This window comes from Drosophila willistoni, chromosome 3R (assembly GCF_018902025.1).
Source record: "Drosophila willistoni isolate 14030-0811.24 chromosome 3R, UCI_dwil_1.1, whole genome shotgun sequence".
NCBI lineage: Eukaryota > Metazoa > Arthropoda > Insecta > Diptera > Drosophilidae > Drosophila > Drosophila willistoni.
In genome coordinates, this window is record NC_061086.1 from 5,321,786 (window position 1) to 5,335,447 (window position 13,662).

At 35.0% G+C, this 13,662-nt stretch overlaps 2 protein-coding genes across 7 annotated transcripts; one reads left to right on the forward strand and one right to left on the reverse strand.

Annotated features, from left to right (window-relative positions):
* Positions 1 to 659: 659 nt before the first annotated feature.
* On the forward strand, positions 660 to 1,961 carry LOC6651705 (mitogen-activated protein kinase HOG1). Its single transcript, XM_002072890.3, has one exon. It carries the CDS (start codon positions 778 to 780, stop codon positions 1,834 to 1,836), a length of 1,059 nt encoding a protein of 352 aa, XP_002072926.1. The 5' UTR covers positions 660 to 777; the 3' UTR covers positions 1,837 to 1,961.
* A 68-nt stretch (positions 1,962 to 2,029) lies between these two features.
* Positions 2,030 to 13,325, reverse strand: LOC6651706 (alpha-1,6-mannosyl-glycoprotein 2-beta-N-acetylglucosaminyltransferase). Of its 6 annotated transcripts, none has more exons than XM_047009968.1 (12): positions 12,503 to 13,325; positions 9,103 to 9,238; positions 6,334 to 6,462; positions 6,137 to 6,277; positions 5,884 to 6,071; positions 5,582 to 5,823; positions 5,369 to 5,514; positions 5,141 to 5,301; positions 4,084 to 4,488; positions 3,150 to 3,364; positions 2,871 to 3,089; positions 2,030 to 2,499 (listed from the first exon to the last, which is right to left on the reverse strand). In XM_047009968.1, exons 2-12 carry the CDS (start codon positions 9,116 to 9,118, stop codon positions 2,451 to 2,453), a joined length of 1,911 nt encoding a protein of 636 aa, XP_046865924.1. In that variant the 5' UTR covers positions 9,119 to 9,238; positions 12,503 to 13,325; the 3' UTR covers positions 2,030 to 2,450. The 6 variants fall into 6 exon arrangements, with proteins under 6 accessions (XP_046865924.1, XP_023036387.1, XP_023036389.1 ...); XM_023180619.2 differs by lacking the exon at positions 4,084 to 4,488 and adding an exon at positions 3,662 to 3,724 and having other exon boundaries at positions 2,033 to 2,499; positions 12,503 to 13,321; XM_023180621.2 differs by lacking the exon at positions 4,084 to 4,488 and having other exon boundaries at positions 2,034 to 2,499; positions 12,503 to 13,319.
* Between the last annotated feature and the right edge of the window lie 337 nt (positions 13,326 to 13,662).

Below are 13,662 nucleotides of genomic sequence, written 5' to 3' on the forward strand. Positions count from 1 at the left end.
ATGGTCGTGAGCTTCTTTTCGCGGCACTAAAAGAAAATAACAAAGACTCAACTAAGACAAAGACAGTTACGTTTACCCACAAATACAACAAATTCAACAAATTTTGAGGCAGTTAATTTATTTTTATTATGTGATGTCTTTTTATTTGCTGGCACCTCCAATTTTGTATTAAACATCCTTTTTAATGTTGGGTCCAAATTTCTGCTTCCTTTTTTGCTAATATCCGTCTTAATAGCTATAATTTGTTTGAAATTTAAAGTTTGTTTGGTTTTTTAAAATAGTTAATTCTTTTTATTTAGTCATCCAAAACTATGATCCGATCGTTTAAGAGAACTATTTGATAAAGTCACAATATTGGCACATTACCGTTCGGCCATGGCTATATAAACTTGTCTCGTCGTTCTTATCAAAAATATATACTTTTTATGGTATGATTAAAATTATGGGGTAAATCACACAAAAGTAATTTAAAAAGCAATTTTTTGCGATCGCTATTAATATGGGGAAAATCACGTTCCGGATTTTTAGGCAAAAAGCACGGATCTTTCTGTTAAAAGCACTGTGCAGCCCATATTCATCTCTACAGTTTTTGCCCTAGATGCTTTGGAGTTTTTAATTTATTCTAATAGTTTATATCGATTTCAACTGTTCTTATGAGTGATTTCGATAACTGTTTCTGATTCCGTATAAATCCAATATTTGAAAAAGGGGAGCCACATGAACCACCACTGATCAGTAAAGTACAACAAAGAAAGGCGATCATTTCATATTAAAAAAATGAACAGATTTTACCAAGTTAAATTGGACGGTGCCACATGGAACCTCAGAGATAGATATCAGAAACTTCAATTTATAGGATCCGGATCATATGGCCAAGTTGCGAAGGCTTCTGTGGGACAAAGCAATTCTCAAGTGGCCATTAAAAAGATATCCCAAGCATTCGATTCCAAAGACTACGCGAAGTTAGCGTTTCGCGAACTTTCCGTGTTAATGCACGTGAGTCATCCGAATTTGATAAGCCTATTGGATGTATTCCTTTCTCCCAACAAGACCGATATTTATCTGGTGACCCATTTAATGGAGGCTGATCTGCATAAAGTCATACACACACAAAATCTCACAGAGGAACATATTCAGTCATTCTTGAGCCAGATAGTCAATGGACTGGCTTACCTTCACGCCCGTGGCATAGTTCATCGAGATCTGAAACCATCCAATATTGCCATCAATGGAAATTGTGACTTGAGAATTCTGGATTTTGGCTTGGCACGAGCCGCAAGCTCAGAAATGACTGGCTATGTGGTAACACGTTGGTACCGTGCTCCAGAAGTAATATTCTCATGGCGCGAATACGATCAAGCAGTAGATGTATGGTCAGTGGGATGCATCCTAGCGGAATTGATTACCAGCCAAGTTCTATTTCGGGGCAAAAATACATTCAATCAATTGACGGTAATTTTCAATCTGGTGGGCACTCCATCAGCTGCTCTAATAAACAAAATATCAAATAGCATCACAAGTACATGTCTATCAGAAGAACCTCATCGTGATGGACAAGACTTCAACGTTGTGTTTAGAAATGCTAGCCCATTGGCGATTGATTTGCTGAAGAGGATGCTGCAGCTTGATCCCGAGGAGCGTATTAGTTCCTTAGAGGCATTAAAGCATCCTTATCTTAAGGACTATTCCACACCCACGGAGGAGGACTTTCATCCGATTTATGATCAAAGTTTCGAAACTTCAAACCTCTCCTTAGAGGACTGGAGAAGAATCATTATAGAAAAGATCGACCAATTTCCACCTCTTAATATTGAATCAAATATTAAGGGAAAATAAGTTTTAATCTTTTAAATTATCCTTTATGTCCAGACCGCCAACACTTTTATTTAAAAACTGCATTTTGTTTTTAAATAATGAATTAATGAACTTTTAAGATCATTGTTTTGATATCTAAAGAAACAAAGAAAGTTGCAATATCTATGTATGTAAATGGTTGCAATTTCTGCATTATTCATTTATTTTCTAATCGTTTTCAATTGATTAAAAATTCCTATTACATAAAAGCGCTTTGAACTAACAATTGGAAAAATAACAAATTACATAAGATTAAAGGTTTCTTCTTTTTTGTTATAATATTATGTTAAAAAGAACTTATGAGATTTATACAACAAAATTTCACTATTTACAATGCTTACAAAATAATTATATCAATTCATCATTAAAGATATTTCTATAGTTAGAAAATTTTATGCGTATTTTTATTATTTATATATTTGTTGGTTTTGTTCTATTTTTCAGCCATGTGCTTGGTTTATTTACTATGACTAGTTGATGCGTTCTCTTTGTTCTATTTAAATTGATTTATTTTTCATTTGTTTTTGTATTTTTTTGTTCGGCACAATTTGGGAATTAGTTTTTTTTTTGAGTTTTGAGTTTGGTTTTAATTTCGTTTAGAAAACATGGCCTTGCAGTTTAGTTGACCTCAATCCTGGACGGAACCTAAACAATACACAAAGACTATTAAATAGCAAGCTGAACAAACAATTTTAAAATGAGCAAAGACACGAAATGAATTGAGGATATTGTGAATTGTTTGTTGTTATTTGTGACTAGATAGGTTTTTATATATGTATGTATATGTATATATTTATATTGTAATTGGTTGATCTTTGGAGTTGTACAACTTTTGCGTTGATTGCGATTAGTTTGATTTCGATTAATTTCTTTATACGAAATATTTCAGAGTTCATTATAAACAGTATAATGACTATAACTACTACACATACTAACTAATAACTCTCTTGCATAACAAATAAGCTAAAGGCTAAAGTTTAAACAAAGTCCGTTCGTTTTAATGTTGGCGTTATTACCTCGTTGCCAGTGTCATGTTTAGGCATAGCTCATGATCTCTTAGATCACCCCAGCCGCCATTGCCCTTACGTAGCTTTGATTTCTTAACCAAACTGGGCACGGTTAAAGTGAGTGAGCGGGGAAAAAGTTGATGTGAATTACGGGCTATGCGTAAGACATGCTGAACCTTGGAGATAACCTGATTGGATTCGCAATTCTTGTTCTTATGATGAACCCCACTGAAAAGTATTAAATCTCTGATTAATTGAAGAGTAAAATGTATTGTAAGGGCCACTTACCATTCGCCTATGTGAAAGACACGAGGTCCTTTGACTATCATGGCATGGAGTTTGCGTTTCAAACACTGCTGGGATACATGCTGCAATGACCAATCCCAGTTATAATCATCGTATGTGCAAAAATGACGAGCACACTTCCGTATGCCCATCCAGGTGGTGCGATTGAAGGCAAAGCCCATATTATGTTTGCTGCTTATCCAAGGCATCACTTCCACCTGTGGCAGAAATTGAGAGTAAGATAGTAATATTGATAGCAATAGCAGTATTGAGAAAATGAATTGAACAAAATGTAATCGATAGTTAGTATAGTTTGAGGAGGGGTCATGCGAATTTCATTGTTCTCTTTTGTTTTTCTGTTAATAATGGTGGGTCCTCATTTGGCTAATGATAACAAATTAGTTTTATTTCGATCATTTGCATAATAGATTTTTCGATTTGAACAAAAGACGAACGAGTAATGAAAATGATTTATATAAGTAAATGCAAGCATAATGGGAGACGCACTCAAATACCTTGCTATAATCATTGAGAATGCCTTCCCTATCAATCTTCTTCACCTTTACACGGGCATGCAACTGGTTTTTGGTGGGACAAAATGGGATACAACACAGATTTACCCACATAAGACAAAAAGAATAAATAGCAAAAACAAATTTCAAAAATAATTTGTGTTTAATATTTCAAAAAGAAACCAAAAAAATGAAGTAAAGCATGCTAAATTGCCAAAGCGAATTGAAAATATTCTAGTATCATGCAGAGAAAGTGGTTATCGAAAAAAAACAACTACAAACAAAAATCGTTCAAGATGAATTCACATTGGAATAGAAATTGGCCAACAAAACAGGCTTTACAGTTTCTATTCCATAGTAAAGACATTGACAAGTGCATATTAGCTATGTAGAATTGAGTTTGACTGATTTCGACGGTGCACTACCTTCTGATAGACGGAATACAATGATGGCAGGACATGATAGTTCCATGTTTGTGCACCATTTTTATTGTTAAGATTGTTATTATTATTATTGTTATTATTATTGCTATTCTCATTATTGTTGTCAGATGGGGCAGTGGCGGTGACAGTGTCGATGTGGTTCGATCTCTTGCTATTTTTGTGGCCGCCAGCATGGTCACTGACATCAACAGTGTCGCCCACATAGACTTTAACATTTTTTAATGATTTCGTTGATGACGATGATTGCGCAGATGATGTGGATTGCATTGAATTTCTATTGTTATAATTATTATTATTATTATTGTTGTTATTGTTATTATTGTTCCTATTGAATCCTAATAGACTGTTTGTTGAGATCAGCGAGGAAGCATAGGATTTCTTGTTAGTCTGCATGATGATAGTTTATACATATATATATAGAAGTAGAGAGATTTTTTAATATATGTATATAATATATTGAGGAATACATTTTGTGTTTAAAAATAAACAAATTTGAACCAAAATTAATTAAAGACCCTATGCAAATATATTGGACATAGAAAATGCAACCGTTAATAAACTACCAGAATTCATTTTTGATTTACAACCCAAAGAGTATTATTCTTAAGCCATATTATTGAATTGTTAATAATGTAATTTGTAATCAAAACGCAATTTGTTGTTGTAATGGCTACTACGATGGAGGTAAGTCTACATTTCGGTTGCATTCCCTTAATGACATGTAAATTAACCTATTGTTAAATGAGGATTATAAGTACATATTGGTAAGTTGTAAAATAATCCATTGAGAATGTGTATATGTGTTTGTGTGTGTGCCCTTGTGGTTTATGGTATGAATTGTGTCTTGAATTCAAATGTTTATATATTGTATGGATTTTTTTTGTTGCTAGTAATAACAATTGCACTGGCAGAAGCTTTGTTTGTTACAATTCAAAAAGAAAATTATATATGTAAATCGAGTGAAACAGAAAAGAAAAATTTAAAACCATAAAACATTTCCAATGATTGTTTTGTCGATGCTTTTTCTATTTTGTCTCACCTTGCTGTGATAGGTGTAATAGTTAAACGTCTTCAGATAAGTGCCCAGCGAAAGGACATTGCATTGTGGGCACAAGTCTTTGGTGCGTTGTTGCATCATGGCCAGTATATAAAGAAAATCCTCGGCCACATAATGATCCTCCTCTAGGAACAAAACCAGACCTGCAACAAACACACACAATTTAAGTGAAGGAATCAAGAAAGAAGTTTTCATATTTTTCCTTAATACCTGTATGGAAACGTGTCACTTCCAGCTCATTGAATACACGATTCGCTTTCCACCACCAATGATGTTTGGTCTGAGTAAACTTGGCCTCACGATAATGGCCATAGAGATCCGGATAAAGCGCATTATTACAATTTGTGATTAAAGCTCTATAAATGATAAATTGTTATATTGAAATATTGTCATTCTAATGGTTGAAGGACATTAAATACGCACTGATCCTTTTTCATATTCCTGGGACAATCGTTGGGATCGAGTCCAGGGTACTCATGGGGATGGGTTTGTATGGAATATGGATAGAAGATTTGCAGCACTTTACAAAAGTCAATTTGCTGCACCAGATCATTGATGTCATCGTCATAATAATCATGTGAGAAGACAAGGAGCACCTTGGATATATCACGGGCCTGGGCCAGACTCACAATTAAATGACGCAAATACGTGATTCTCGTGTGCACCTAAATAAACATCAAATTTATAGTTTATTTTTATGTTTCTCTTTTAGTTATTGGTCTCACCTGGATGACAATTATCACAGAATCGTTTTGCAGCGGTCCAAAGATGTCCTCATTTAGGACCAACTGCATCTCGTTGTAACGGATTATTTGACGTTTAATTTCCGTCATATTTGGCGGATGATAGACATCAAAATTAAGTGTAGTAGCTGTGGCCATAGCACCAGCACTGGTGGAATTCAAAAACATAGCTGCATAGTGAGTTAATTTATTAAATAATTCAATAAATATTGCTGAACCTTCTTTTCATTCTTACCCCCAACTGCTGTAGCTGCAGCAGTGTGATTACGCGTATGCGGAGTCAAATATTTGTGCAATGGAGCCGGTACCATGGCCAAGATGGCATCTTCTGAGTCATTGGTGACAGCATCACTTAAAACAGTGTCCCGGCTATCCACTGAAAGATAAATATGTTATCATTCTTTTTGAGATAAGCCAAATCTATGTACTTACGGTAGTTGAAATTATGATACTGCAGTAGACCAAAAATGCAGAGAGCAAATACAAAGATGCTGCGCATATAGAAATTATTGCGCTTACGTCCCATAGCTCCAGTATTGGGCAGTGGTACCAGGATGCGTCCTTTACAATACAAAATGAAAATGAAGTAAGTCGACTCGCCGACTTGGGTATACCATACACCAGGTGAAACAAATATTTAAAATTTCGAAAACCAAATGTATGTCTACTAAATTGTTTTAACATGCCTCATACCATTTGCTATCTCGCTCACTCTACAAACACACAAGCACTCTAGCGCCGCCACTAGCCAACGGCCAATTCTGCCCTTATGGATCGCGTAGCAAAATACGTTCATACGTATATTTTGTATGTTTCTAGTCCGATTTCAATCAAATTTGGTAGTTTGATAGAAATAGATAAGATTTATTAGTCTGCCAAATTTGATCGCGATGGTCAAAAAATTGCAAGAGCTAATCGGTTTTTTCTAAATTATGGAGGCGGAAGTGGGCGTGGCAACATATTAAACTATATGTATTCTGCGCGCATACTAAGCCAATATACATACTAAATTTGGTGACTTTAGCTTTGTTAGTTTTCGAGGAAATCAGTTTTGTTTAATTTTCGGGGGCGGAAATGGGCGTGGCACAATTTTTTAATAGTCAATATCTGCGCGTCTATTAAGCTAGCTTACACACCAAATTTAATGTCGGTAGCTTTCATAGTTTTTAAATAAATCAGTTTTTTGTAAATTCCGGGGGCGGAAGGAGGCGTTGCAAAAATTTTGTACAATTTGTTTCTGCGCGCTAACTAAACGAGTATATATACCAAATTTGATGTCTCTATCTGTTATACTGTTGAAGAAAAACAGTTTTATGTGAATTCTGGGGGCGTAAAGGGGCGTGGCCAAAATTCCAATTAACTCTATACATTTACATACCACACGAGTCTACATACCAAATTTGGTGGCTCTAGCTCTAATAGTCTCTGAGATCTGCGTGTTCATACAGACGGACGGACGGACGGACAGACAGACGGACATGGCTAGATCGACTCAGTTGTTGATCCTGATCAAGAATATATATATGTATATACTTTATGGGGTCGGAGAAGCTTCCTTCTGCCTGTTACACACATTTTGGCGACTTTAATATACCATTTCACCCAATGAGTGTATGGTATAAAAACTTATCAAATTTTGACAACAATGGAAAGTATAATACTCTAATAATAGGATTAACATCATTTTTTCTACAAAACTTTCAAATATACGAGAATTTACTGTCACTTTATGATTTAATTTAATTCTTTGGAATTTATTTTAGTTTTAATACAGTGAAACCTCCATATAACGAATCTTAAGGGAACCAAAAAACAGTTTGTTATATCTATTGATTGTCTATATGAAGTATCCGTTAGTATCCGTTTTTTCAAGGCACGTAAAGTAAAATTCGTTATGTTGAGTTTTTCCTTGTAACGAAGTTCGTTATATCGAGGTTTTACTGTTTTTATAATGATTTAAAATTAACAATATTTTGAAAAGGTTATTATAAAACTCATGGCTTTGTGTTATTTCCATTACGAATCTTCCGTTCTTTAAAACCGAAATCGGGAATCTATTTCCTATATTTTATTAATCCAAAAGCATAGCAACAGTATCATCAAGGAAAATAAAACATTGTAAAAAAAGACATTGGCAGTTGTATTAAATTTGTGTAGTGGATTGTCCGGATGGTAAGAAATCTCTATATTTCCAATATTACCTCCAAATTTTTAAAACGAGCTAAGATTGGATTTGCTTATGAATGTCATCGAGTTAACAATAAAAAAAAAAAACTCATTCGAAGAAATAACTTTCTTGTGGTATTTGGCTTAAAGAAGTCATCATCTAATTACCAGAATTTTATCTGTAGACTGTAGTCCACTTTTTCGAACAACTGTAGAGCAAAGTTGAGAAGTTTATATGATGTTGGCTGTATGATAGCCCAAAAAAAAAGACAATTTTATGATTATTGGTAGAACTACATACATATATAGATAAAATGGTTATTTTAACTTTTTTTCAAAAGATGTCCACTAGATACAAAATCCGAAATACAGTTATAACGACTTTGCCTATAAATTCTGTCTGGTTCCAACGACAAAAATTCGATGACTTGGTCATACAAACTTATATATGTATAAGGGTCGCTGCTTTTAGCAACGAAACAACGATATTTCTCACAATTCAACCGGGCAAGAGCTCGTTCCGAAAGAAATAATTTTAAAAAATGTAGAAATGTATACTCTTGACAATGATCGGCACCCTTACTTATACGCGTAGCGGCGAATCGGAGGTTCTTAGACTCACTCTCTCTTACTTTAAGCTGCCGCCTTTAAATCGTAGCGGCACCTTAGCAGAGCTGCGGAGGAAAAATAAAGTTTGTGTAACTTTATATTCGGATTCTACTGTATTTTATTATGGACTGATATGATTCCAACTGTAGGCACTGATAACTGGCCGAAAGTATTGAAAAACTCTTTTTAATCACTAGTTATGAATGTGATGATAATGGTCATCATCTTTGGCATGGCAAAAATGTCGCCCATTTTTATTTTCGGAGTTTTGACATATTTTGAGAAAAAATGGGATTGGCAATCCTGTTTTTATAGACAAATTATTAAAGTAGTTTATTTAATCCTTAAAGACATAAATTGTGAATCCACAATAGGTGTACGATTTACAGTGACGAGCACTCTATTTCAACGCTATAAAATACATACCTCTAATCTTCGACATTTTCGTCAAATTTTTAACATAGTCCTTGTACAAAGTGTCCTTCCGCGTTTGGCTCTATCTCTCTCTCGTTCTCTTCTATTTAAGTAGTTGTTTAATGAGCGAGTGCTTTCATTTTGGCATCTGGAAATGTATAGAACAGAAATAATCAAAATCAGAGATAGAGATGATATTCATTTCGATTCAATTTCAAGTAAATTAAGCTGGGGGAAAGACGCAGGAACGCTAATCACAAAAGTAACGTAACGACTACCCATCCCAGATGCCCAGCCGCCATTGCTCATACGACGTGTAGGCACTTGAGTTTATTTAGGCGATTAGCATTGGACTTATACCATAAGCAGACGCAAAGTAGCCGCCATATACATGCCAAACAGGGCAACCCAGGGGGGAATAAACGACGGCAGCGGAAAAGCTAAAGAAACACGTGGAGACGTCGGGAGGGGAGGAAAAGAGCAGTTGTAAGTAAGCGGCATATAGTTGGGCCTTCTATATCGTGTCGTGTCGTCGACAATTGGCATAAAAATAGATTTAAGTTTTTTGCCGAGTCCGCAACCAATATTTCACTTGTCAAATATTATAGTTTTTCGACCATATTAAAGCGATCTCGTGAATGCAACTAATATATATACATATATAATCTGAATGCTTGTATTTAAATTGATAGTAGTATTTGTGTTTAGTCTTTGTTTATGCAAATGTACACAAAGAAAACTATTTTATTTATCAATTAATGTAACAAAAAAACACATTTTATTAACCATTTGATGTGGAAAACATTTGTATATACACATTTACCCACTCAAAAATTAAGTATACATATATAAATAGAAGGTTATCAGCAGTCAACTTTTTATTTTTTATAGTTTTATATTTTATACGCTTATAACAATCACACGTTTAGAAATCGGATCGGATAATAAATTATACATAATTCCCAATTGTTTCTTTCTTTTGCAATTTTTGAAGATTATTTACTTTATCATTTTCCCCATTACAATTTGATAGTTTTAAATAATTTGTGAATAACGCCCTTCAATAGGTTCAGAGTAAAATGATCACTAAGCCGGGTTAACTTTGAACGTGACAATGTTTAAATACTCTTTCAAGCATTTCTTTTTCTCGATCTAGGAAACAATCTGACAAATTTTTTAAATACATATAAAATCGAATTTCCATCAATGGAAATCCTACAATTCGATGCCAAAGTATTGAAGCCCTCATATATACGCCAAAAGGGTTTTCATGACATCATAATACAAACCCAGCCGGAATTTGGTAGACAGGGTCGCTTGAGTCCCATACATTTTTAGATTACAAAGTAGCTAATTTATTACTGTTAGCCTAAAATGTGATGTAATTACTAATGTTAAAAAGTAAGCAATTAGTAATCACTTACTAACCTCCTCCTACTACAGTTAAAAAGTACACAGCTTAGTGATTACTAAAAAAAAAAAGATACTTCAATACGATTCAAACCCACAACGCATTAAAAAAAGCTATTATAATTTTATACTTTTTCATGGTCAGGATTCGAACCTATGTCTGATTCAAGATTCGAACCTAAGACTCATTCTGTTGTAAACAAGCTATTAACCCAGGTTCTCGTCCATTAAAATAGAGCTAATTGAGGACATATATATATTTTTAACCCATGCCTTACAATTTTGACGGTAGGGCAGTTACATTTTCATCAGTCCCTCCAAAATTGACGGAAAATCAGGTTGATTTTCATGATTTTCCTATAGTGACGGTAAAGCATAGTCAGTTTTATTAGTGCTTGACAATGTTAACGGTGGAGAAGCGGAAGTTTTATCGGACCGCAAAACTTACGCAGATCATTGACGGAGTGCTCAGACCGGGAAATAGCGAACTTATTGAAGTAACAATCAAACTTCGTTGTAGCTTCCTATCTAGATGTAGTCACCCCATCTGGGTAAATTAATTACATTAGTAAAACGTTTTAAATTTTTAAATCACCGCCTAAAAAGAATATAATTTATTGGTATCAGATTCGATTCTTCACCGAATGTTTTATTTTAATTTAAAGTTACAAATTTTAATTAGGGCAGTAAAAAATAGTTATTTATAAAAGGCACTTTTTTATCAGCCCATATCCGATATATAACCGAACAACTGATGGGACCCGCGGAATTCTAGATATAAAATGCCTCCAGTGTACGTCCGTCAAATATTAGGACTGTAAAAGGAGATTCCGCTGATCTATATGAACGGAGAGGCATTCAGTGAGTCACATCGACAGAAATGGCCAACAGAACTTTTCTCTTCGAGCGGAAAAAATCAGCTTTTGGGGTCTGCAATTTAGTAATTTTCGATGAAGGCATTTTGTCAGGATTTATCGAAATTGCACGACATTTTCAAAGTATAGTTGGGGGTATAAAGGAAAGGTAGGAGGAAAAATTCAAAAATTGAAAAATTAGGGGTGTGCATACCGCCTAGACTTTACAGGGGTATAACAACTAATGTATAGATAGGTAACTGATTTCATATCTTTTTCGTGTGCAATGAAAAAAAGAACTTCTAAATTAGGAACTTGCTAATTAAAATACAGGTTATTAAATCAATATTCAATAAAAACATTAATGAATTAGTACACATTTATGTATGTCGAAACCGGATTGAAGTAAGCTGCAACTTGGCCTTCCGACTTGAATTTATTATGCATCTCCCACTCTTCCCTCATACTTTCTAGATAAACAATAAACTTATAAATATAGTCTCAGTTGAATGTTTAATAAAATCGATGAAAGTATCCATCCAAATATAGGAAACTTTCGTCTAATGGTTATTAATATTTTGACTTTGAATTTGAACTTTATTGCTTAGAGCTGAAATGCCAAGTAGTCAAGTACATCCATATACCTACACTACAGTTCAAATAGTAGGATCAAGTGGTGCTTCAAGTAGTAGTGGGGGGCTTTTGGGGTCTGGTCTGGCTTCGGTCTGGGGTCGGAAGTGTTTCTGGGGCGCGTCCAAAAGGATGGAGGGGGAGCGGAAGCAGAGAAAACAGGTATTATTCGGTTTAGTTGTTACGAAATACCAAGCAAAAGTAAAGCAGAAACGAACGACGAATAGCAAAGACGAAAGCAAAGTTCGATGTTTTATTTGCATACCCTGTACACACACAGTGGGTAAATCGGGTATGTCTGTCTTAGAGGAAGCCGAAAAGGATTTTGAAATGAATGTATCTACCTACTAGAGTGTATTCCACATTGATCATTGATTGGAATGTGCTCATTTAATTGAATGAGAACATTTTTTTTACTAAGGGGTATAAGGGGGTCGGTGTCGTCATTTTTAGTGCGAAAATGTTTTTTTGTTTCTTTTGCCCATTGTGCTAATTAAGGAAATAGTAGTTCCACCCACCTTTGGTTAAATTTGCAATTGTAGCGGCATCATCATCATCATCATCATCCGCGTCATCGTCGTTTTACCTCACCCTCACTTCTAGGTCCGATCGATTTTTCAGATTGGCTTCGCCAATTCAAAATGCAGCAAAACGATTTTGTTTGCTCTTCAATTGTTCCGGCTGACTTGAAGCCACAACAATTTGAATTGACAACATTTTTAAGCAATTAACTTTAATTCACAATTGTTGTTGTTGTTATTGTTATTGCCTGCTTTGAGTTTCAGATTTATGCAATTTCGATACACACACATACTGGCACCAGCTATTGCGGCTGCTGTGGCCACACAAATACAGAGCACACAAATAGGCATCAGAGGCAGAGGGGGTGGGACTACATTTCACTGGGACTGCGACTTATTTAAATTTTTAAGTTGATTTCTTTTCATTTCTTGTTTAGTTATGCACTCTCTTTTTTCCGTATTAATTTGTGTATTCACTGGGACCAAAATCTCATCCGAATTGAAAGTATCTCACAGTACGCGCGCGCCGAGATACTTAACAAATTTATTTGCACTAAAATCTTGTATTTTCTCGTATTTGTCAACAGAGTAGGCGGGAGAAGGGGCATCCATTTGTTGTAAACTTTTTAAACGTCAGCGACGAGTACGGCACGGCTGAGCGTTTTTTTTTTCCTTCGAATGTTTGAATGTTGATTTTTTGTTTGCTTGGCCAAAAAATCAAACCTCCCTCCGATACCCTGCCCACAAACTCATTCGAATTTCCCGCAAAGCGAACACCCGCAACACGTCCGCTCGCGTCGAAAATTAAGACAACAATAATATTAAAGATATATTTAAATATAAAATTTGTTGATATAAAATATAAATGTTTGAAAAACAAACCATATGTTTTCTCTCAGTGCAGACACTTCGCCTCGGAAAAATCGCCGTAAAAAATCGCCCGATTGTCATCACTAAAAACGCTAGCGTTTACTCACGCGATTTAAAACGCGTGAGTAAACCGCTCGAACATTTGAGTAAACGCGCGAACATGTTCGAGTTCGTGAGTAATGTTGTGTTTACGTTCGAAGTTCGCGAGTACATGTCTGCGCACACCAGTGTTGCCAGAAATTTAGAAATTTGCCACTATCAATTTCATTCGATACTTATCGATACAA